This window comes from Urocampus carinirostris, chromosome 11 (genome assembly GCF_059441175.1).
Source record: "Urocampus carinirostris isolate Australia breed hairy pipefish chromosome 11, RoL_Ucar_1.0, whole genome shotgun sequence".
In the NCBI taxonomy this organism is placed as follows: Eukaryota; Metazoa; Chordata; class Actinopteri; order Syngnathiformes; family Syngnathidae; genus Urocampus; species Urocampus carinirostris.
Window position 1 is genome coordinate 41289519 of NC_142359.1, and position 23731 is coordinate 41313249.

Sequence of the window (23731 nt, forward strand, 5' to 3'; positions counted from 1 at the left end):
AATAACAATATAGTAATAACATGATGTTATTTTAGAAATGTATATCAAACTCAGGGGCAGCGCAGTGGTTAGCGCGTGTGCGGCACAGTTCTAAGGTCTTGGGAACCTCCTGTGTGGGTTCAAATCTGGCTACCGGACTTCCTGTGCGGAGTCTGAATGTTCTCCCCGTGCTTGCGTGGGTTTCCTCCCACATTCCAAAGACATGCATTTTCAGGTGGATTGGCCGGTCCAAATTGTCCCTAGGTGTGAATGAGCGAGGAATTTGTCTGTCCCTGTGTGGCAACCAGTTCAGGGTGTCCCCTGCCCACTGCCCGATGATTGCTGGGCCCCAGCACCCCTGCGACCCTACTGAGGATAAGCGGTGCAGCTAATGAGATGAGATGTATAACTCATAGCCTTTTATGCGAAACTTGGAGCCCTTTGCTCAGAGTCAATTTAATGAGAAGTGGATGTCCGACATGTTTTTCACCATGGCTAAAAGCTGTGCAAGGCAATGTGCGAGGCACAATATATATTATGTGCAAGAAATCTTTGTGCTTTTTGTTTAGTTGTTTTTAGTTGTTTTCTATTATTCTATTTTGGTTTTCTTGTTTTATTCCTTACATTTTCTTTCTTTTTCTGCTTATTTCTTTTTTTCTTCCTTTTTTCTTAGTCTTTAATTTTATTATCTAATCTTCCTTGTTCTTTTAAGCACTCATTTCCATTTGCATTGCACAAAATAGCAATATCTAGTGGACAAATATTATGCACTGTCCCTTTGATCTAAATGTACTCCACGTCAATTATGGAATAATCTACTGATGATCTGATTTATTTTCATATTAATTCTTTTTTTTTTTTTTTTTTTTTCCGGCACATTTTGCAGATGGGATAAACCAGTGTTTGCTCTCGGACCTTTTTACTGATGAAGGGTTGCATGACAGAACTACCCACTGCTTGTTGTGCTGTGAGCTTAATGTTCGGTGTCAGGTTGGAGCGAAGTGGAATGAATGTTTGGTGAATGTGAGTGTGTTCTTGACTAGCCAACCCCCATGAGGTGTATATGGCTTTGGTATATAGATAAATAGATTTTGTTTAGCAGTTATTTAAAAAAATATACTTGAGGACAGTGTAATGTTTTTAGAAGAGCTTTTATTGTGGAAAAAAAATAATTCGGTCCAACCACACCCAGACCCTAGCTCCAGCAACCCCAAGTAAATTGAGTTTGAGACCCTGGTGTCAGAGTGAAATTTCTCTAGACTCCTTCAGAGGCCTAAAAGTTAGTATTTCAGTCACCGTGTGGCCTGCAAAAAAAAAAATGCAGACTTCATGTGGAAGAAGTAAGAATGAACGAAATGGTCGTCCTGGCTTACGTTTCCACTGCTCAAGAGCCAAATCCGAATTGTCAATGGTTTGATCGTACGGCTGCGCCTCAGTCTCCTCGTCCGTACCGCGGAAATCGGCGAAAAAGGGAAAGTTTAGGGCCTCCGAAGCGCTGGCACGCTCATCGGGGTCCAGGAGGAGCGTCTTCTCTAAAACAGACACAGCTGAAGTGCAGAAAAGAAGTTTCAGATTCAATGTTGTTTACACTGTTGGTGAAGAAGGAATTGGAATTGAACCGTGCAAGCTTGCTTTAGAGAAAATGGAGCGCAGATCCTTTTTGGGTACTTTTGACAAACCGCTCAGGTAGTTTTTTGCCTGTTTGGGGGGAAAAAAGGTCAGGTTTTAAATATTAGTCCATCTCTCTCTCTATCTATCTATCCTGGTCATATCCCTCGAGAGTGGTGACCGACAGCAAGACAAACACATACACAAAAACAAAGAAAAAAAAAAATGAAGCAGAAACCACTCACAAAAAAAATTGGACCATGGCCAACCCAATTGCCCAAACACCCAAACAAGTAAAACACCTCACACCCAAGTCGGTCATGCTTTCGTCCCTCCAGATGAAACGGGACAATGACTGTGTCATTGCAAACAACAACTGACTTACTTGCCACACTGTTCCACTGTTATCCATCATCTCTACACCTGCCAAATACTCTTGCATTCACCTCTCCCACCACACCATCCGTGTACACATTAAACAGCCACTGTAACATCACACACCCCTGTCTCACACCAGTCAACACAGGAAACCACTCACTTGTCTCACCCCCTACTCTTACACATGCTCTGCTGTTCACATAAAAACTCTTCAATGCTTCCAACATCTTTCCACCCACTCCATACATTACCATCACCTGCCATAAGGCCTCTTTATCGAACCTGTCATACGCCTTTTCCAAGTCCATGAAAGCCAAATAAACATCCTTACCTTTTGCAAAATATTTCTCACACACCTGCCGTACTGCAAACACCTAATCTACACTCTTCCTTTCCTGAAACCACTCTGCTCCTCTCACCACCTCATCCGTTCTTCCTCTCACTCTCTTAATCAAGACTCTTCCATACAGCTACCCGTATTAGTTTATGCTTTCATTTAATGTTTTTTACACTCTTTGTTATTGACAGCTGTAGATAGTTATTCTCAATTTTCAATTCAGGTATGCTGTCAGAGAATGAGTTTGGTTGAAGCTCAATTTGATACATTCTAATTTAATTTACCTTTTAATACTTTTTTGTAAGGTGATATCCTCCCTATTTTTTTAATTATTTTAATCCAGACTCATTTTATTGTACATGGTTACAACAGTCAAGGTTAAAGGGACAGTGTGTAATACTTAGTGTCTCCTAGTGGTACAAAAAAAACTTTCAGTTAAAAAAACATCGATTTGAATACCAGGCAAACATACATGGACTATAAACCCAATGTTAATTTTTATTAAAAAAAAATCATAAGCCGAGAAAATTGTTTTCCTTTTAGATTGTGGAATCCCCACCCGCCATGTTTGTCTTGCAACTTGCTGCTGAGCGGTGCTTTGTGGCACTGTTTTTTGTTTACGACACAGTGTCAACTAGTGATCAAATATTACAAACTGGGCCTTTAAAAAGTGTAAAAAGACATTTAAAAAAAAAATCATATGATCAACTTACAGGCCAGTTTATCTTGTTTTGAAATTATATCAATTTTCAGTTTTAAAAATATAATTTTACTTAATGCTATAAACCATTTTCATATTTTTCATAATATAAAAGTTAACAAAAATAATGATTTTTTTTTCCATTTATTTACAATATTTACCTTTTAATTTGGGCAGCACGGCGGCGCAGTGGTTAGCGCTTGTGCGGCACAGTTCATGTCATGGGAACCTGTCGTGGGTTCAAATCCAGCTCCAGACTTTCTGTGCGGAGTTTGTATGTTCTCCCCGTGCTTGCGTGGGTTTCCTCCGGGCACTCCGGTTTCCTCCCACATTCCAAAGACATGCATTTCAGGTGAATTGGCCGGTCCAAATTGTCCCTAAGTGTGAATGAGCGAATGCGTTGTCTGTCCCTGTGTGCCCTGCGATTGGCTGGCAACCAGTTCAGGGTGTCCCCTGCCCACTGCCCGATGATTGCTGGGATGGGCTCCAGCCCCCCGCGACCCTACTGAGGATAAGCGGTACGGCTAATGAGATGAGACCTTTTAATTTACTTTTTATTTTTTTTATTTCATTTTATTCTTATAAAAATATTTTTACAATTACCAAAAATATCTGCCAACAGAACAGGAACATTTTTGCAATGTAGCTGTAGTTTATTAAATGTTTTTTACTTAAATAGAAAAATATATTCTACAAATTGAAATCAAACTTTGTGAAGAATAATTGAAAAAAAATGTTTTAACGTAATACGCTTCTGCAAAACAATTCCATACAAATGAGTAAAAACTGAAGAGAATGCAGCATTCATATTTTATGTATTTTGCACATGTTTTTGTTATTTGCAATGAACCTGAAATGTAATTTAGCAAATTACACAGCAAGAATGAATTGTAGTTATAACTTTTTTCATATTTTACTGCATTGTACTTATGTGGTTGTATTTGTAACTAGATAAAGAGGCACGACAGCTCAGAAGACTTTAGTGCAGGGGTGGCCAACTTTTTTAATTTTTGTGGACTCCATTGGATTTAAAAAATTGGCAGAGGGGCCAGGCCAAGAAAAAAATGATTGACTTATTAGATTTTTCTCTTGTATCTGCTGATACAGAGTCTCAAATCTCAACATTTCATTAAATTGTTTTTGAAACACTCACAAATTAAAAGTAATATATCATACTTTCTCTTTTAAACACTCAATTTGATAACGTGGATTAAAAACTCAAAACGCAAAGGTGTTTTTTGCACCACATTTGCAAAATATAGTGAAAAGTAGATACAAAATTTAAAAAACACCAAGTGACACTGGGGACAAGAGTGGAGCTGACAATTCTTTTTTATATCTGGTACTTTTTCGTTGGACTGGCCAGATTTAAAAGTTTGGCGTACTGTATGTGAACAGTGGGCCATAAGTTGCCCATCCCTACATTAGTATTAATGCAGATATCTCTCTATAAGTCTTATCAGTGCACTGTAAAATATATTCCAGTCAACAAGTATATGTTTGACCGAACACTTACATCCTGACTTTGTAGTTTCACTACGAAGTCAGACGCCGGCGTTCCTGTGACCTTCATAATTTCTCTTAGTTGGTCCAGGTCTGGTAATGAAGTCGTGGTTCAGGATATACTTAAACTCTTTGATAACCCCCCCTAACCCTTAAAGGACTTTAAACTAGACTGGTATACAGATTTCACCAGGATACGATCGTTTCCCTTGAACAGCGGCTTCCCTAGCAGCATCTCGGCCATAATGCAACCGGCGGACCAGATATCCACTGGAACAAAGAACAGAATGTAAGATACAGTTGTAACAGAACGTAAGATACAGTTATAGGTTTATAGTTTAACAGACATTTAAAAAAAAGAGAAAAGACATTAATAAAATATCTAGCTTCCAAAGAAAAACAAAAGAGGACTGTACAAAACCCTCAAGATGTAAATCCAACCAGTTATAAAGGTCCTCCCTGAAGGCTTTTCTCACACTGCCGTCTCGTGGTCAAAGGCAGTGTGTCACCATGACCATGAACATTAACAAATAGGAGTTGTTTTTTTTAAAGTAAAAAATAACATTACATTTTTACGGTGTATTTGAAAATAAAAAGTTAAACCTAAATGTAATATGTGAACTTGGATTAACCTTTTTTATATCTTAAAATATATTGGTATGCTTTACAAATAATAAAAAAATATTTTGATTAAATTACCATTTAGGTATACATTGGGCATTTAATCTATTTTGATTTATCCAGCTACTATTTCTGGCAATAGCATAATTGGGGGAAAAAAATACCGATAAAAAATTACTGAAACTTAACACAATTTCACTAATTCATTACATTTATTTTAATCAAAGGTATTTGATTAATTTAATCGTTCAGCAAGAAAAAAATTGTGCGCATTCAATAAAATGGTTTGTTTTGAAATGCTATACTGCCGTTGAGCTTAATTCATTCTAACAAAATGATTAAATGTACAAAGAACCGTCAATATGTTTGGGAATGATTAGAAGGTTTGCATTTTTTGTGACGGGTGGATCATTTCTATTTTGTCATTTGTAAGTAGCTCGCATGCTGTAATTGTGTAAATATCCCCGTTGTAAACAGTGTACTTCTCATTAATTTGACACTTTCCCAAGGTCCAAAGTAAACATCTGTCTGAAGTTGCTACGTATACTGTGGGTAAAAATGCGTCGGACTGAAACCACATCACTGTTTTAATGGTTGCGTTATCGTGGTCATGTGATGTTGCGACTTAAGAAAATAATATTAAAAAAAGACAATTGATAAGTCGTTAAATCTTTTTAGTTCAAACAAATATAAATATTTTTAATGTGAGCACATTTTAAGACTTCTGAACTTGGATTTAATATATTTTAATGCCAATTAAAGCCTTGTTTTAAGACTCGGGAATTCAATGTTTTTTAACACTTTTTAAGACTTTTCAAGTATCCATGGGAACCCTGGTACAAACTCTTAACAATAGCCAAAATAACAAAGAACAGTGCGTAATAATAGTCAAAATAACCCAACCCCTGCATCCTAAGCGATCTTCTTTGTGGGTGTTAAATAGCCAAAAAAGAATCACATTATTTATTGTAAGCAAGCAAAAAAAAGTCCACATGAACATAAATGAGTTTCTTATCAGATACAGAAAATAAGATAAGTAAAGCAATTGAATTTGGTTAAAAAAAACCTGCTTGTGTGTAGCGCATCCAGTTGAGAATGACCTCAGGGGCTCTGTACCATCGCGTCACCACATAGCCCGTCATCTCGGTGTCGGCTTGTCTTGCCAGCCCAAAGTCCAGAATCTGAAGTGGTCCAAAATTCACCTTTTAATTTCTAATTTGAACTCTTAAAGCAGCAGTGTGGGGGGATTTTATCCTGTACCTTTAATTCACAGTCTGGGTTGATGGCCAGATTTCCTGGTTTTAAGTCCTGGAATGAGATATAAGACATAATGAACTCACTATTACAAGGTCAAAGTCATTCAATATTTGCTATTTAGTTTTGATCTGTTTAACTTTTAACCTTTTACTGTATTATACTTTCCTTTTTATTTCACATTTTTATGTTTTGTTATGCAATTATTTTTTTCTATGTTTTTTTCAGTGTTTACTTATTTGGGGGGACCCACACTGGCAGGGTGTGGTTCAATGGTTGAAACTCCTGAGGCCATCTGTTGCCATTGCTATCAGTGTGGAATAGTCTTCCTCAGATTTTTTTCTCACATGTTTAGTTTGTGCCTTGCCATAATCATATTTTATTTCTGTTACTATTTCTATGGCTTTTGTTTTTATTGTATTTTAACCATTGGGTTTGTTTGTGTATAAGGTGCTTTGGGTTGTGGGGTGGGGAGTTTATTGTTTTGTTTTACGCTAAATGCTTTAATACAGCACTTTTCTGGCAATTTATTGTTTGAAAAATGCTTTACAAATAAATTTGCTTTGGTTTTAATATTGTTTACTTATTCAGGGTTCTTACACCTTTTTCATGGCCAAACTCAAGCACTTTTAAGGACTTTCAAAGCCAATTTTCCAATTTCTTCAGTATTCATAAAAGAATAAATGCAGTGTGAATCATGTAATTTGCAAATCCACAAATACATCTGTAATGTACATATGTGATATTAAATGTTTTGTAAGCATTTTTAAAAACACAATTTTTAGATCTTGAGTAAATCACTGATAGATTTTTGGATCTGAAAAAGACGTGTGTAAATATTTTTGAGACAAAATTTCTCCCCATATAGGCGTTGGGTAAAATTGACACTAATATGTCACTTACATTTTCAGTTGCACAAAGTTCTTCCCATTACAATTTACCACTGGGAAACGCTACCTTAATTTTTTGCATGGCCCATTATACATTTCAATAATCGATAAGTAATGCTTGCATTATCACACATTTTATATTGCCCTGTTTAGGTGTAGCATGAACAGGTCCTCTTGGGCGCGACCCGTACAGGGGTGATGACTCTTCATAGGAAAAGGCCATACAAACTAATGCCAGTTGCTGTTAATCATGATGGAAGAAGAAATGCAATGGTATAGCAAAGCCACCAGAGCGAAGTGTCAGCATAATTTTTAAGCAGTTGAGAAACATAGCGACAATTTCAAGCATTTACAAGCACTTCACCCAAAATTTAAGCACATCGTTAAAAGGCAAGCATTTTCAAAGATATTTTATTGAAATTGTCACACAAAAAATACCATCTCTAAGGATAAAATAGAATCTCTAAGCAGCCACCAGGGTTGCGCTAATTATCCACATGTGGCTCTAGAGCTGCAGGTTGCTGACCCCCGCACTAGTATGAAGATACGTCTGACTAATTTCACAAAATAATCCAAAACTGTTTCTTCTCTCAAAGGGACAGTAGGTGTTATTTGACCCCTAGATGTCGGTGTTTGGTGTAGTCAAACAAGTGCTACAAAACACAAGGATGACTTAAGGGGAAAAAAAAGCACCATTTTATTTTTCCCCCCCAGGCCTTTTTTTGCTACTCCCTGCTGCCATCTCCTGGATTAAAGTCATGATTGTAGCCTCAAGTACTAACCATCTCTTCTTTTTTCATATGTTTGGGGGGTTTGGGTTGGCGTCTGGACTGTGTTTAAAAAAGGGATTTTCTTACTTTCACCATTTTCAGACTACACTGACAAAAAACCCTGGGACGAGCATGAAATCCCTTGCCAGCCCTCCTCCCCCGTTTTCTGTTTCCTACCTAATGTGTTGCGAGTCCTGGAACAGCAAAAATAAGAGAGTAGATAGGCGCAGTCACAGTGGGAAAAAATATAAAAGCTCTTTAAACTTAGTTGGGAATTGCTAACACCTACTTTATAGAGAAAATATTCAACTTTTAAAGGACATCTCAAATAACGCTCACCACTTTCAAAAGTTGTAATCATGTAAGGGGACATTTTTTATTTTTTTGTTCTCTAAACTGACTTGGGCAATTAGGAAAATTCATTTTTTTTTCGTTTTTAGCAGAGTAAGACAAGAAAGGCAAACAAAGCTAAGTCTTTGGTGAGTGGGTATTTAGATGAATGGCCCAAAGGAGGGCAAAAGAGCTCTGACCCACCCCCAAAAATGTAAAAGGTCACGTACCCTGTGGATGATCCCTGCAGAGTGGATATACTGAGAGAAGGGGAATGAAAACATTTGAATAATGGTTTGGCAATTTTGAAAAAAACAAAGAAGTTTGAGACAATCACCTTGAGTCCCCTCATCATCTGGTAAACAAGAAACTGAACTCTGTCTTCTGATAGCCTTTCCATTTTCATGAGTTTGCCCAGGTCCGTACCCATGAATGGCATCACTAGGTAACTGCAAAATTAAACGTTAAGAACAGCTGCTTCTTTTTTTCCTCTAACCCTCCTCTTGTTTTTGGGTTTTCACTGACCCATTTTGGATTTTAAATGCTTCCAAAAACCATATACATTTTGTATTGTATCAAGGCTTCTTGATTTTGTCAGGAATGTCTATTTTAAAAATTAAGTAAACAAATTAATTTCATTAAAAATGCTCTAATTGTACTGGTCTGTTTGGACCTGGCAATAAAAACAAAACAAAACACTAGCTACAGCCAAAATGGAAATCACAAGTGGACTGGACATATTGTGCAACAGATGGAATTCATTTCTCTAAATGTGTTACTTTTTACCATACATGCACCTTAACACATACATGTTCTTTTACACAGAGACGTTTACTGTAATTTCAAGCGCGGTGCTAGGAATCGAATGGACTGAACCATTTCAAGGCAGTGGGGTAATTCCTTCCAATGCTGTATTGTTCACATTTTTGTTTTGTTTTACTCTTTTTTAATCTAAAGTTTTTCATCATATTTAAGAATATCCTGTGATTTTAAAATGCTTTGGGGGTGCTTAGGTTGAATTTGGTGGGTGCTCAAGGGTGGTTACGCCCATGCTGCTAAATGTTATTGCACAAATATCTGAAAATATATACCTTGTGACTTATTTTGGGATGTTGTTGCTTCTAAATGCTATTGCACCCTTTTCATTGCTTCTAGGGTTGGGCCCCAAATGCCGTTTTGAACTTGGCACAGGTGTGTCCAATTTCACACACCTGTGCCCAATTATCCTGAACCTTTTGAAATGACATTTTTGTTCAAAAAACTGTGTTAGGTCTTTTCGGTTCTTCTGTAATCCTCAGTTTCATTTTAACCACCATGTCAGATTTTTTTGTTTGCTGGTTTCTTTGTTACTTTCATCTTCCATTTCCAGTTTGGGTCATTGTTGGTAGTGTGAATTTTGTCACGTTTGTTTTTGTTTCTTGTTTGGACTTTTTTTGTTTAGTACCGATTTGTTTGTTTGGTGCTTACGTCCTAAATGTTTGTTGCTAAAAAAGGTTCTTGTTTTTAGCACCCCTTACTACAGTTGCTGCCTTCTCCACGTGGGTCTATCATCCACGATTCATTATTCATTTGCATTCACAAACATCACACTATTATTATTATAACTTAGGACGCTCTCTGAGCATTTCTTTGCATATATTTTGTCTATTTATCCTGCCAGTCTTTTATCTGTCCTTTTAAAAGTCTTTATATGTTTACCCTGGGGTGCCATGTCTAGTTTCATTAAATGAGAAAATGGCATGGGTTGCCACTTACCCACTAACCTGGGGCTTATGACGTGAAAACTAACACAAGAGGAAGGATAAATCCGGAATTCAAGCTTACAAGTCTCGAAGGCGGTCGAGGGAGATTTCTGCTGCAAAAACATCTAGTAGACCTATTACCTAATCAAAAAGAAAAAAATGAACGGACAAATCAAAATTCCATGTTTGCTGAAAGTGATAAAAAGTTGCTCACATTTTCATGCTTCATATGTTTGAGGAGCCTCAGTTCTCGGTAGGCCCTCTTGGCGAAAAGTTTAGATTGGAAGGGTCGGTGGAGTTTTTTGATGGCCACTTGCGAGCTGGTCCGCCGGTCCCAAGCTGAACTGAAACAAAAGATTTGTTTTTGAAATGAGGTTCCCTTTGGTGCAGGCAAAAATATGGCCCGTGGTCCGGATCCAGCCCATTGGATTATTCGATCCGGTTCTCTATAAATTTCTGAGTAAAGTATTACCCCGGTTATCCCGGTTAATGGGGGCAGAACGCCTCTCAAGTCTCTTACCGGACCCAAAAACAATCCACAGAGCACCCGCTGGTGATCAATATTTCGCTGCATTTTTCTGACTTTCCTCAGAGTCCAATTTAATTGATGAATTTGTTTGAGTGACAGCATACACCAGCCTATCACAGTTGCGCACACAGACAGCCACACACCCCGTGATAACAATTGATGTGTGCTGTCACAATGCACATTATATTGATATCAATGATAATTCAAATTCCTAGTGGGGTATCTCCGTTTGTCAAAAAATGGAGCGGGTCTCTAGGTCATTTTGTTTTGTTTGTCAACAAATGCCTTTAACCAGCATAGCAGGCAGTAATAAGTTTATATAGGGTAGTGAGTCGGTTCAGGTGTATAACTGCATTCCTACAACTGTTGAAATAAACCAGGTAACAGATTCAATCCAAAAATTAAATTACTTTTTACCAATTGTTATTGAATAGTTGTGCCGTGCTTAAAAAAGATCCCTTGTCATCTGAGATGATATGTAGGGTAGGCTACAAATGTAGGCTAAACAACGCAGCATAATACTGAAAAACTACAGTAAGCTAAAAATTTGAAATTGACATTCTTTGACTGAACAGTTCTCACGGCCAAACTGTGTTTGACATCCCTGCTCTAGTGGTATACTAAAAAATTGCTCAATTCAAAAGCACAAATACATAGACAGTGTGTATGATTTAACCACTGGATGTCGCTGTATTGAGTAGTGCATCTGAAAACTGAAAACAAAGCAGGAAGGAAGAATACAAACTACGGAGACTCAAAGTGACCATAGGGCACCATTTTTTTTCAAATTTTCTTTTTGCCCAGCCTTTCGCAAAGAAAACATAGGAAGGAAAAAAAGAAGTAAAAAGAAAAAGAAGATGGGAAAAAAGAAAATGCTGCAGAAAATGTAGGAAAGAAAGAAGGAAGGTAAGAAAAAAAGGAAAGTAAAATAAGAAAAAAAAGGCAAGGGGAAGAAAAAAGAGGAAGATCATACAAAAAAACTAAAGGGACAAAAAGACGAAATTACGCAAAGAATGAAACACTGACTGAAGAAAAGAACAAAGAAAAGGTGGAAAGGAAATCGAAAAAATATAAAGGAAAAGAAAGAAGAAAAAAAAATTTAGGGGTACCATTTTAACACACAGATGTGGACAATTATTTCAGCTCCATTTAGGTCAAATGAATAAACATTTCTTTTAAAATACATGTTTATATAATAGATAATGTATTTTTATTTGAATTACATTTTCTAACCACTAGGAGGCACTAAATAATACACACTGTCCTTTTAAGTGCCGCCCTTGCAAATTGTGGATTTATTTGGGACAGACTCATAAACATTATTTTTTTTTATCTTATTTTGTGTGGGGGAAAAAAAAGAAATTATATTTGAAAATCGAGAAATGTTTTATCCAATCTCACCCATATCCAGGTAAATTAAGTTTAAGACCCTAGTTAATACAAGGGCACCTTGTTTTTTTTCTTCAAACAGCCTTCATGGCCTGGCATTACTGGGCTTGTATACAATAAGATTGAATTCACCTGCTCGGAGTGATTGGTGGTCAGGAGCTGCAGTGCCCAAATTGCGCTAGAAGTCATTAGAGACCCCACAAAAGAAGAACACACGAGGGCAAATATTTATTGATTTATTTGGCATTTATTAGTAGTGCTGTGACATGAAACGTAGCGAAAGACACCTGCGGAAGCCAAAAGTGCAACTGTCAATTTTCCCAAAAATTAGTTTTGCCAGTTTTGAAGCCTATAAGACACTCCCACACCTACATCCCCGACCACAACACCCCCTGACATAATTCACTAATTATTGTTGTTTAGGTATAAGTATTTTGTATTTCTTTTAGTATGTGGCTATTTTATTACTGTATATACAGTACTTGAAGCCGTTTTGGTTTCGCTGGTCATTTCGTTCATTTAAAAAAAAAAAAAAGTAAATATCTTATTTTATCTCCGCTTTAAAGTGCGCTCCTTCAGTAGGGTGGAATAGTGGGTCCTCAAGTTAGACCAGTTGAGAACCACTGGCATCACGCGTATACACCAATTCTAAAAAATAATTAAAAATTATCATTACTTTCTTTCATTGATGATATAAAAATTTACCCTCCGTGCAAAAAGTCAGCCAGAGAACTTTACACAACAGTGAGGCTGGGGGCGGGCTGTCTTTGTTGGCATCCTCCACACAACACAATGCAAAGTGGGGGTCTTAGTGGAACTAGCTGTGGGAGACTAGACTTATCTCAAAGGTGGCAATCAAAAGTTTTTTTAATGTACTTTTTTTCCTGACTTAAAATTGAAAAATATATGCTTTAAAAACAGTCTAAATTAAAATTTTGCATCAATAAAGTGTTTTAGTGGTGCTCACCAGACACTTCCATAAGCACCAGTCCCAACTTGTCTGAGGTCTCGGTACCTTTCCGGCACTTCCCAAACTGTTCTGTTAATGTCCTGCCGGTAGAATCCTGTCCTGGAGCCTTGTAGCGCCATCCCGGAGAAGTTAGAAGCAAGAAGATTAATCCGCTTGGGTTCTGTTGCATCTGGGATGCTCATGGTCACCAAAATCTGAACAGTCTGAATATACTCTAGGAGAAGTGAAGTCTGTTCTGGAGTTTGTTTAGAGGGCAAGATTCCACTTGGGGGCTTTTAGTTTGACACCCCCCACACAAAAGCAAGTCTATTGTGGCTGTTGGTTGCCCTGGGCAATTCATGGGTGTGTCTGCAATTTGGGAGCAACATCTGTCCACTACTTGGATCAGTTTTAATTAGACTTTTGGGCTGTTTTGTACAAAGCCTTGCAATTTTCAAGGTTCGTAACATGAGTCAGTTTTTTGGGATGGCTTGAACAGGTTAGCCTAAATTAGGGAGGGGTTGTTGAGGACAAAATGGATTTTTGCACTTCATTTGTTCGGAACAACCCAGTATTAGGTTTAAAACGGAATGGCTTAATTTTGTGGTTTGTCAAAAAGCAAATGTCCTTGTTCTTGAGGCTGCTTTGTAGAATGTGACCCCAATTATTTCAGGATTTACTAAACAAAAATAACCAGTATAGACAATTTTTGTCAAATTTGAAGGAGCTGTCTGGAATATGGAAATGTTCTACTCGCTTGACTCCAACTTCTGGCTTAAGTCATTAAGCAGCCTTTGTGGCACGTGCATGTACCCCACCTTTAAAAAAATTGAATGATTTTGGGATGCATGATTTGTACTAAATAACCTTTTTTTGTGGAACACAACCCAGGATATTGGTCAAATTCACCCAAAGGAAAGAATCTATATTGTGCTATTTTCCCGTTTTTTGAGTGCATTGCTAATGTGAGATGTGACACAGAGCAGAACATGATATCACGCTACTATAGTACACCCAACGATTTAATTTATCTTCCAATTTGCAGTTGCCATCATTTTGAGGACACATACAATTATTAAAACAACGTCCATCTTTCACGATTACATTGGTTGAAACAGTCTGACATTCAAAACATATCTTTGGCCATATCAAACATTGAAAATGAAAAAATGATATAAATGCCAAAGTAATTCAAAGTTAACTGTGGATGAATTCTGAAAATAAAAAGCAAACAGCATTGCTCAAACACAGATCTAAAAGACATTTCAATGTCATTTATACAGAATTTTACATTCACTTTGCTGGCTGCAATTCAAAAGATTACAAATATCTCACATTGTACAAACTGTACAAGGTCCTTTCTTTGCATGATTTTATCGAGAAGTAAATTAAAAAAAGGATGATGTATTTTATGGAAAAAGGATATTACTTTTTGGCATACAGAAGAGTAAACATAATATATGAAGAGCATAGTTGGTGTTTACCCCTCTGTAAACTCCAGTTTCTTATTTTAAATGAGTCTCATTTCTAATGAGTTGACCTAAAAAGGATATATTTACCCTCTTTAGACCATTCCCGTTCATAAATGGCTAAGGTACACTCATGCAGTATGCAGGCAGGATGCAAGGCCAAAGTCAGGCTTTACAGGGATTAAAAAACACATTTTTTTTACTTTTCAATTAGGCACAAACCAAGTTTTCGGTACACCAGCCTCACATCCTTCGCGGATCAGTCCTAGTTAGCCCTTTTTAGCAGCCGGCTATCACGCCATGTCCCGGCTGGTTTAGCCTCTTAGCTCTGTGTGTGTTATTTTTGCCAGTTCGCCCCATTTTGGCTGCTCACCATTTGTTGTTCCATTGCTGCACCCACCTGCGAAACAACAACTAGACATTCTCCACACAAAAAATATCAAAACTTGAAAATGAAACCCTCAAAATATTTTTGACTAATTATCATGTTAACCTGTATGGTGACTGGCTTGATCAAGTGCTGGTGTTCTTCACATGACATCACAGTAAAAGACGAGACAGACCGACTTAGAACTGCAATATTTCAGAATATAATTATGAATAACCAATGACATATATATATATATATATATATATATATATATATATGGGCAGCACTGCGTTGCAGTGGTTAGCGCGTGTGCGGCACAGTTCTGAGGTCCTGGGTTCAAATCCAGCTACCAACCTTCCTGTGTGGAGTTTGCATGTTCTCCCCGTGCTTGCGTGATTTATTCCGGGCACTCCGGTTTTCTCCCACTTTCCAAAAACATGCTTTATCATGTTAATTGGCCGGCCCAAATTGTCCCTAGGTGTGAATGAGTGATCAAATTGTCTGTCCCTGTGTGCCCTGCGACTGGCTGGCAACCAGGTCAGGTTGTCCCCTGCCCACTGCCCACTGCCTGAGGATAGCTGGGATGGGCTCCAGCACCCCCGCAAGGATAATGGATGGATGGATATATATATATATATATATATATATATATATATATATTATAAATAGATAGATATATATGTATATAGATTTATATTATGCAAAAAACACGCACTTTTTTTCTCACATTTTGTATGTTTTAGAATTTGGGTATCCCTTTAAGCCTTTAAACATCGATTGAAAAACATCTCTGTGGTTTCTGTCACGACAAATGTAGAACCAGATGGTGTTGTATTCTAGCTTTGAGAATCCTAGTGTGTGTTACGTTTTTGCATGTTTCAGGCCCTGTTGGCCGAGTCTGAGAACACTTGAGTAAAGTTGCTTTCTCATATGAATCACCATCGGGACTGAGCAGTTCTTCTTTTAGTCTCGGGAAAAGGGAATCAGAACAGGAAGTAACTTTCATACCGGACCTTAAATCTATGTGACGAATAGGCTTTGATTCTGTGTTTAAAAGAAGGACGGCTCACTGCTCCTTCTGAAGACTGCCGGTCTTGCCGATGGACGCTTTGAAGCCGTTCACCTCTGTAAAAACCAACTCTGGAGAAGTCAAATATTAATGCATTAGATTTTTTTTTTTGCGTATGTAGATGGTACTGGCATACGTTTTCAGTGAACAGTTACCTTTCCATTCTTCAAGTGTACGGTCTTTACTCTCCAGGGTTTGATCATAAGGCGGTGCTTCGGGTTCGTCGTCCGGGTCGTGGTATTGCGAGAAGTAAGGGTGGGCCAGAGCCTCGCAGGCCGAAATCCGCCCATTGCAGTCTAGGACAAGCATGCGCTTAAGCAGGTCCACAGCTATAAATGTTACATAGTGCAAAAAACACGTGCTCAGGGTTCATAAAATCTTTTTCATGGCCAATTCAAGCACTTTTTAAAGACTTTCAAATCAATTTTCCTAAATTTTTCACTACCATTAAAAGAAGAAATCCGGCGTGAATTATATACTTTGCCAATCCACAAATATAGCTATGTATGTTTGACATATTGGATTTGTAATTTTGCATGTATATTTATCAAGACATATGCAGGTTTCATACACCTTTTTCATGGCCAAATTCAAGCACCTTCAAAGACTTTTAAGGCAAATTTTTCAGTACCTTAAAAGGAATAAATCCAGCTCCGATCAAGATAACATTTTTTTGTTGTGGTTGACTTTGATGACTAAAAAATTAAGGCGCTTTCTTTCTGCTAGCACATACATAAGCTGACATTAAACACGGGAAGGACTCTATAGGTGTTTGGTAATAATGAAAAAATAATTTCATGCATAATGGTTTTTTTGTTATTATTGTTATTATATCATATTATTATCATTATTCTCATTAAAAAAAATTGAGGAGCCGTTTGGGAGTCAAGCCAAAAGATCCGGTTTTCTAAATAGAGCTGTCCTCTTGGGTGGGACCAGTATAAGGCCATGACGCTTCACATGTCAAACATTTTCCTGACCTTGTGAACACGGAATTAAAATAAAAGCATTTTCAAGGATTTCAACCACCCGTACAAACGCTGCATTTGATTTTTAGATTTTGAGTAAATTGCCGTAAATTCCGGACTATAAGCCGCTACTTTTTTCCCAAACATTCAACCCTGCGGCTTATTCAGTGATGCGGCCAGTTTATGTAATTTTTCTAACAGCCGCCAGCGGCGTTTGAGTTAAAAATGTAAGATTTGGACTGGTGGAATATATGCACCGAGGAAGACTGCAACTTCTTAGCTTGTGCACAATTTAAATTAGCGTAGACATATCCTCACCATGTAAATTGCAATAAGAAAGGCATATGACGCAGCATTCAAGCTAAATGCAATCGAGCAGTCCGATAAAGAAGGAAACAGAGTTACTGCACATAAACCTTGCTTTGCGAGTGTGTTGCTAACGTGTTTTTGAATAAGGGAGCGTGGGACGACGTCTATATGACAAAGTCTGTTTCCGATACTAGGGAAGACGACTTTGATGACGTCAGTTACAAGGAGGAAGATGAGGACGGTTTACCTTGATTTCTAAAAGTACCGTATATTTTTTTTAACAGACTTGTTTACTGTGTTGCAAGCGTGTTCCTAAAGGTGTTTTGCTACCCTTCACAGGCACGGTTTGGGATGAAAGTTATAATATTATTATTAAAACTTTGAAAACTCTCTCGGTGTACCGTCTTTCTTTGTAAATATGTGTAACCATGTATAATATGTATTTGCAACTGTATATTTTTGTAATGTATTTATTTTAGAGAATTATTCTGATATGTTTTCCACGGGAGAATCAAAAACGGGGCTGATGGGAATTGGAGTAAAGGTGAGACGTGTTTATGGACGCAGCGGACAATAGTGGATATATATTTTTCCCACACTCTTTTCCTTGGATTATTTTCAACGGGACCCGGACTCTGCAGGTTTGCATCAAATCTTAAGTACCGGTATCAATTTCCGTTTATTTTGCCGGCTGTGGATTTTGGATTGTGTACTTTATTATCAGTTACAATCGCGGGACGGGTTTGGGTTAATTTTGTGATTGTGTTACATGTTTTAATGTGGGTGCATGCGGCTTATGTACAGGTGCGGCTTGTGTGAGTACAAAAGCGGTTATTCTTTTCAAATATGGTGGGTGCGGCTTATAATCAGGTGCACTCTATAGTCCAGAATTTACGGTATTTGTGAACATGAACAATATATGTGTTAATATTTTGAAAACAAATCTCTCCCCATATAGGTGTTGGGTAAAAAAGTATGGAGGTTACTTTGTTCAGTTGCAAGAAGCTCTTTACACACTTCCACTGGGAAACACTACCTTAACTTTTTGCATTGCCCAAAAAAAATGTCAATGATTGATATGTAATCTTTGCTATAATTCACATTTCATTGTGCCCTGTTTTGGTGTACATGTCCTCTTGGGGGTGACCCGAAAGGGGACAATGCCATAAAAAAACTAACGACAGCTGCCGTAAATCATAGGGGAAGAAATGCAATAGTAAAGCGAAGCCACCTGAGAGCAGTGTCGCCGTCATTTTTAAGCAGACTGAGATTTACAATTCAAGCACTTTTCAATCCTTGAAAGAAAACATTCAAATTTAAGCATTGACAAAGATTTCAAGCAAAAAAAGCTGAAAACTTAGTTAGAAAGCTTGATAAATAGGTAAAAAGGTAGTTTTATAGTAACTAGAATGGTAAACAGGTAAAAAAAAACTAATAGGGAGCTAGCTAGCTAAAAGAGTAAAAAGCCACCTAAAGAACATGTTTTTAATTCGCAAATAGATTCTCATTACACTCTACTCTCTTGAATAGATTTTTTTGTCTATGAAGCTTATGAATTTGAATTTATTTATTTGAATTTCTAAAACTAAACAACTTAGCGCGTTATTGCTATGTTGTTACTATTTTACCAGGTTAATTATCAAAAAATATGGATACAAAAAAATCATTTTACTAGAAATTCACAATGACCCAGCACTGGTGAGGCATTTTTAGAACAGGTCTGTGGGCACCTCAACTGTCCTTAGAGGGCACTCTGGTGCCTGTGGGTATCACATGTGTCAGGACCAGAACGGAGACAGGACCCACTTGCGTTGCATTTCTCACAAGTTGTATTGGAAGAAAGAGAAAGGGTTGCGCCCACGATCCGGTATTTGCCTGACGCGGGAAGCAGGTTGCACTGATACTTGGATTGTGCTCCGAGCGCAGAAGTGGATCTTCTGTGGCGAGCGATGGCGGTGTCGGGTACGGAAAAAGCGGGTCGGTAGCCAGAATAGGAGAGAAGATGTAGTCGGGGACAAAAAGAGGTCGAAAGCCGGGACAGGAGAGCAGACGTGGTCAGGATCAAAAAACGGGACAGGTGGAAGTCAGGGTCAAAAAAGGCTTGCTTAGTGTTTACTGAGGTTCGCAAACAGGACTGGGTACAAATACTGATCGGGAGCCAATCAGAACCCGCGGCAGTTGGTGCCAAAGTAGCGGGCACAGCTGAGTCTCATCAGTAATCATGACAACATTGGAGACCTCTGGTCTAGTGAACCCAATTAATTTGACTTACTGAAACGCTAACAAATATATTTTGATATCAGGGGTTGGCAAAATTTTTAATTTATTAATACCAGAGGTGCAACAGCACTGACCGGTGGTGTCGCGCAGCTCAGAATCTTTTCAATGAAAGAATGTGCCTTGCCTCAAAAAACTTTGAGAAACACTGCAATAAGGAATCAAGATCATCTCAGAGGTTGAAGAAACTTCTTGGGGGACTGATGTGGCCTAGACTTTGACATGCGTTTAAAAAAAACATTTTTAGAATTTAGAAGTAAACCTAGTAGTGTTTTGGTCCATTCTTACCCCATCTTGGGTCATTTCTAGTATGTAACACTAATGTACATAATGCAATTGTGTGATGAGTGCTGACCTTGCGGATTTGCTCCACGGAAGATTTTCCCCAGGTCTTGCTGAGGCATAAAAGGCAGCGATTGAATGTATTTCTGTGCCTGTGGATATAAATTCAGCTTAGTCCCATGCAGCAGGTCTTGACATATCATTTTATTTTGTAACAATTAGATACATTAAAGCAAAGTATGGAATAACAAAATACTTTAAAAAGATCACAATAGGTGAAAAAAATGTGCATAGTTCCACCCACCCCAACCGCTCACCCAATTAAATTGCTCTGTGTTGGCTTTTCTGGGTGTTTAGTTTGTTCTGTGGGTTTTCATAAAGTGTGTTAACAGTGAACCTAAATTGTTTGATTAGATTCCATATAAAGGATTATTTAGCGATTTACAGCCAAAACGGGGTCAGTCGCTGTGACGACTTTTCTGTAAACTGTAGTGAAGAGTTCTTTACATACTGGACCGAACCCTTAATACAAACAGCGATACGTCAGCCATGCGCGCGTTAGACCAGACTCTGCCCTTATCAGAATTGGAAGGTTACGAATGGAATTTGCATGTGCATCTCAAAGTCATATGTACTCATGAAAAGAGCCATATATGGCTCGCAATCCATATGTACAGTGGGACCTCTGTTATCGCGGTTAATGGGGACCAAAACCACCCGCGATAAGTGAAAATCCGCGAAGTAGCGGCGCCCATTCAAAAATGCTTAAAAATTAAAAAAAACAAAAAACATTTCTGATTAATTAACCCTTAGTTCACACCACTAATCACGCTTTCAATGTGGAGTTGGCAAATTTATAATGCCCTACACAGTACAATTCAACACAGTTAGGGGGCACCGTATCAAGCACAGAGCACAAATCATATAAGCTATATGTAAAACTATAAAATAAAATACTGATATCAGTGGGTCATCTTAAATTCTCAAGTTTGGTTGTGTGTTACCAGTAGTGAACGGTAGGTAGGGTGTGGGGAGGGGCCGTGGCTTATACAAAAATAGCAAACCAATGAGAAATCAATGGGGCAAAAGTAAGAACAGAATTTACAGTAGACGTGTTCTAAATTTTTGGTCTTTTTATTTGAAATTTTATTTTACCAATACATCATGCCTGGAAAAAAGAACATGTCTTAGACAGTTCTCAGGAATAAAGGACAATTTTGAGTGGTTTAAAGCCCATGGACAAAATTGATATAGAGCGTCTTGTTAGCAAGCTCTCAAGATTACACAAGGAATATAAAATATTCACTGCTTAAGCAGATTGGTGTAAAGATTTCCTTCTTTTATTACGCGGTTATTCTAAATCTGTTTTATGGGGTCAGCTTCAATGCCAGTATACAATATATGATCATTTGTAACTACACAGTAACTTTCAGAGCAACGCGCTACTTTTGGGTGTCAGTATCCCGGGAGGGTAATAGAATAAAGTTTTAAATTAAGTAACTAGCAATGGTAACTAAATACTTTTTCTGTAGTGTGCCCAACACTGGTGATTGCCAACACTTAACTTAACAAATAGAAATACCATATTGTTACCCTAGGAATTTTTTTTATGGTTAGGTCTCAAATTAGGAAAAAATATTAACTGAAACATTATCAACTAATCCTATCCATTACAACACATGTCTTATCTATACAGTGTTGTTGTATCTCACATGCTCAGAGCATATCTTCTTCAAAAGATCTGGGTTGGGTGTCCCGACCATCTCCATGATTCTCTTCAGCTGGTCGATATCTTTTTTTGCTCGCAGTTAAAGGTATTACAACATTCTAAAACATGCAAAATGTGAGGAAATAGTACATGGTTTTTACATAAAATCCCCCTCTTTCTCTCGCTATTTTATATATATATATATATATATATATACACACATATATACACACATTATATGTATATACACGCACATAATTATATATATATATATATATATATATATATATATATATATATATATATATATATATATATATAGAGGGCTGGGAAAAATGTATTAACGATTTGCTTTATAATTTTCAAATCAACGCGTGAAAATATTTTAACGATTAAAATTCCGCCCTGGCCACACCCCCGGGTGTCAAGCCGCGCTGTTCCAACAAACAAAGAAGAGTCACTTTCGTTTTCTGAGGCAACGCAGCGTAGCATGCTAGCGATGGAAAAGAGAAAGGAAATGTTTAGGCGGAGCGTTTTGCTTTAAAACATTGCTCGATGGGAATATTGACAGGGCAAAAGTGATATGTATGCTTTGCAAAACTGAAATGAATGACCATCGTAGCACTTCTTCTCTGATGTGTCACTTGAAAGCAAAGCACCCCGGTGCGGTGGTACAGTCAGGTTGCAGATCTCTACAAACAACCTCGGATCAGTTAGGTGCAGGGGATGGGTGTTCTACAAATGTTTACATAAGGAACTTGAATATTTTGTGTATGGAAAATGTCTTTGACACCACAAGCTTTTTGCACTTTTCCGTCACTTGGTATGCATTTTTTGTTAAAATATTTACGACAGCTTTGCAGCAAATTTACAGTTCAACACTGTTGACATAAAGTACTTTAATATTTTTTTAATGAAAGCTATTTTTGGCATTACAGTCTGTATGCACATTTACTGTACTAAGTATAGGCCTACACCATTTGGCATAATAAATGTAATCATATTTTTCTTTGCAAATTTTTCATATTTACTGCCATTTGTAAAATCTGGATTTGATAAATTGATCACGATTAATTTATTTCAAAACTGAGATTAATTAGTGTAAATAAATGCTCAATAATGATGGTGATATGTCAAGGCAAACATGAATGCAAAAGTGAAATCGACACATTTAGTTAACACGATTATGCTTATCTACATTTTAAAAGTTTAATTATATCTTTTGAGTGATGATAAGATGTGATTTATGATACTTAAAATGTCTGTTACAAAATATGATCACATGACATGAATAATGTGAAAAGTGTTCCGGTTGTTAAGGGGACAGGACAAAGATAATCTCTGTCTTTTTCCTGTCTGCCCTTTTTTCAACTGTTAATCAAAGCTGTTGATTTTCAAATTTTGTAACCTTGCATATTATGACAAGTACAAAAAAATAATGTCAATCAATTAATCAATCAAACAAGAGCTAACTAGGATGATCAACAAAAGGCAGCCGCAGCCTTAGCAGAAAAACGCCAGGCTGGCCAACCAAAGAACACGCAGTGAGCAGCCAGGCTAACCAGGAACCAACAGCGAAAAATGGTTTACAGCAACAAAGGCTTACCCAACCTGAAATAAACCAATGGACAAAACGACACACTGTCCACAGCTAACAGGGGCTAACCAGTGAGCAAACAAAATACGAAACCTTAGGCACCCCCGATGCTAACAAGGAGCTAGTTGGACAATAACATACCAATGCGACAAACGCGGCGTAAAACACAAACAAAAAGCCACACTCTCCTACCTTTAAGGAGGTGAAGCCAAAAAAAGGAATGCACGCTCTAACTGTTACCGGTAAACTTACCCCACGCAGCTTTTGGAAGTCGAAGCATGCAACTTTTGACAAAACAGTACAAGGCCCCTAGTGACAACAGGGTAAGCAAAGATAGAGTTTCATGTTCCATTTTGTCAAATCCACGTCTTTTTCCTATAAGACAGTAACATTCTTGCATGCTTTTTGGAAGGAGATTACTCTCCTGAACAATTGGTCCGAAGTGTATGTTTTTATCATTATCCATTTATTATTTTAGTAATAAATGTCCTCAAATAAACTGCTCTCTTTGGCTTATTTTTTTCTTCGTCTGAATCTGGGTCCTAATTGGAAAAAAAGTGTTTTTTAAGAAAATATTTAAAGAACGGGCTCTGGCAAGACGAGCAAGTCAAGATAGCTTAATGAAGTTGCTTTTAGTCCTGCTGCCAGACACCAAACATAAGCAGGCTAACTCAAGTCTTTTGTGGTGGGTCCTATTCAATCC

At 37.6% G+C, this 23731-nt stretch overlaps 2 protein-coding genes across 5 annotated transcripts in view; both read right to left on the bottom strand.

The window, feature by feature from the left end:
- Positions 1 to 1114: 1114 nt before the first annotated feature.
- LOC148357393 (mitogen-activated protein kinase 12-like) lies at positions 1115 to 13829 on the bottom strand. Its single transcript, XM_088348422.1, has 12 exons — positions 12998 to 13829; positions 10327 to 10456; positions 10195 to 10253; positions 8708 to 8819; positions 8601 to 8630; positions 6387 to 6434; positions 6193 to 6307; positions 4704 to 4775; positions 4519 to 4598; positions 1599 to 1677; positions 1353 to 1526; positions 1115 to 1283 (listed from the first exon to the last, which is right to left on the bottom strand). The coding sequence occupies exons 1-12, from the start codon at positions 13180 to 13182 to the stop codon at positions 1219 to 1221; spliced, it is 1149 nt and encodes a 382-aa protein (XP_088204548.1). The 5' UTR covers positions 13183 to 13829; the 3' UTR covers positions 1115 to 1218.
- A 154-nt stretch (positions 13830 to 13983) lies between these two features.
- Positions 13984 to 23731, bottom strand: part of mapk11 (mitogen-activated protein kinase 11) — a 36557-nt gene continuing 26809 nt past the window's right edge. For 3 of the 4 annotated variants that reach the window (XM_088348421.1, XM_088348420.1, XM_088348417.1), the window contains 5 exons: positions 21436 to 21515; positions 19797 to 19875; positions 16043 to 16216; positions 15889 to 15958; positions 13984 to 14848 (listed from right to left, as the gene is read on the bottom strand). In XM_088348421.1, coding sequence (XP_088204547.1) covers positions 14818 to 14848; positions 15889 to 15958; positions 16043 to 16216; positions 19797 to 19875; positions 21436 to 21515 — 434 coding nt within the window. In that variant the 3' untranslated portion in view covers positions 13984 to 14817. Of the gene's footprint in view, positions 15959 to 16042; positions 16217 to 19796; positions 19876 to 21435; positions 21516 to 23731 lie in introns of all 4 variants that reach the window. The other variant, XM_088348419.1, reaches the window with a different exon arrangement.

Bases quoted from the DNA above. Each gene is read 5' to 3' on its own strand.
- LOC148357393 (XM_088348422.1), bottom strand. From the start codon at position 13,182: ATGAGCATCCCAGATGCAACAGAACCCAAGCGGATTAATCTTCTTGCT. The intron at 8,631-8,707 runs GTGATTGTCTCA...CCCTTCTCTCAG, and splicing joins AGATGATGAGGGGACTCAAG to TATATCCACTCTGCAGGGAT. The intron at 6,435-8,600 runs GTACGTGACCTT...ATCTCATTCCAG, and splicing joins CTGCAGGGATCATCCACAGG to GACTTAAAACCAGGAAATCT.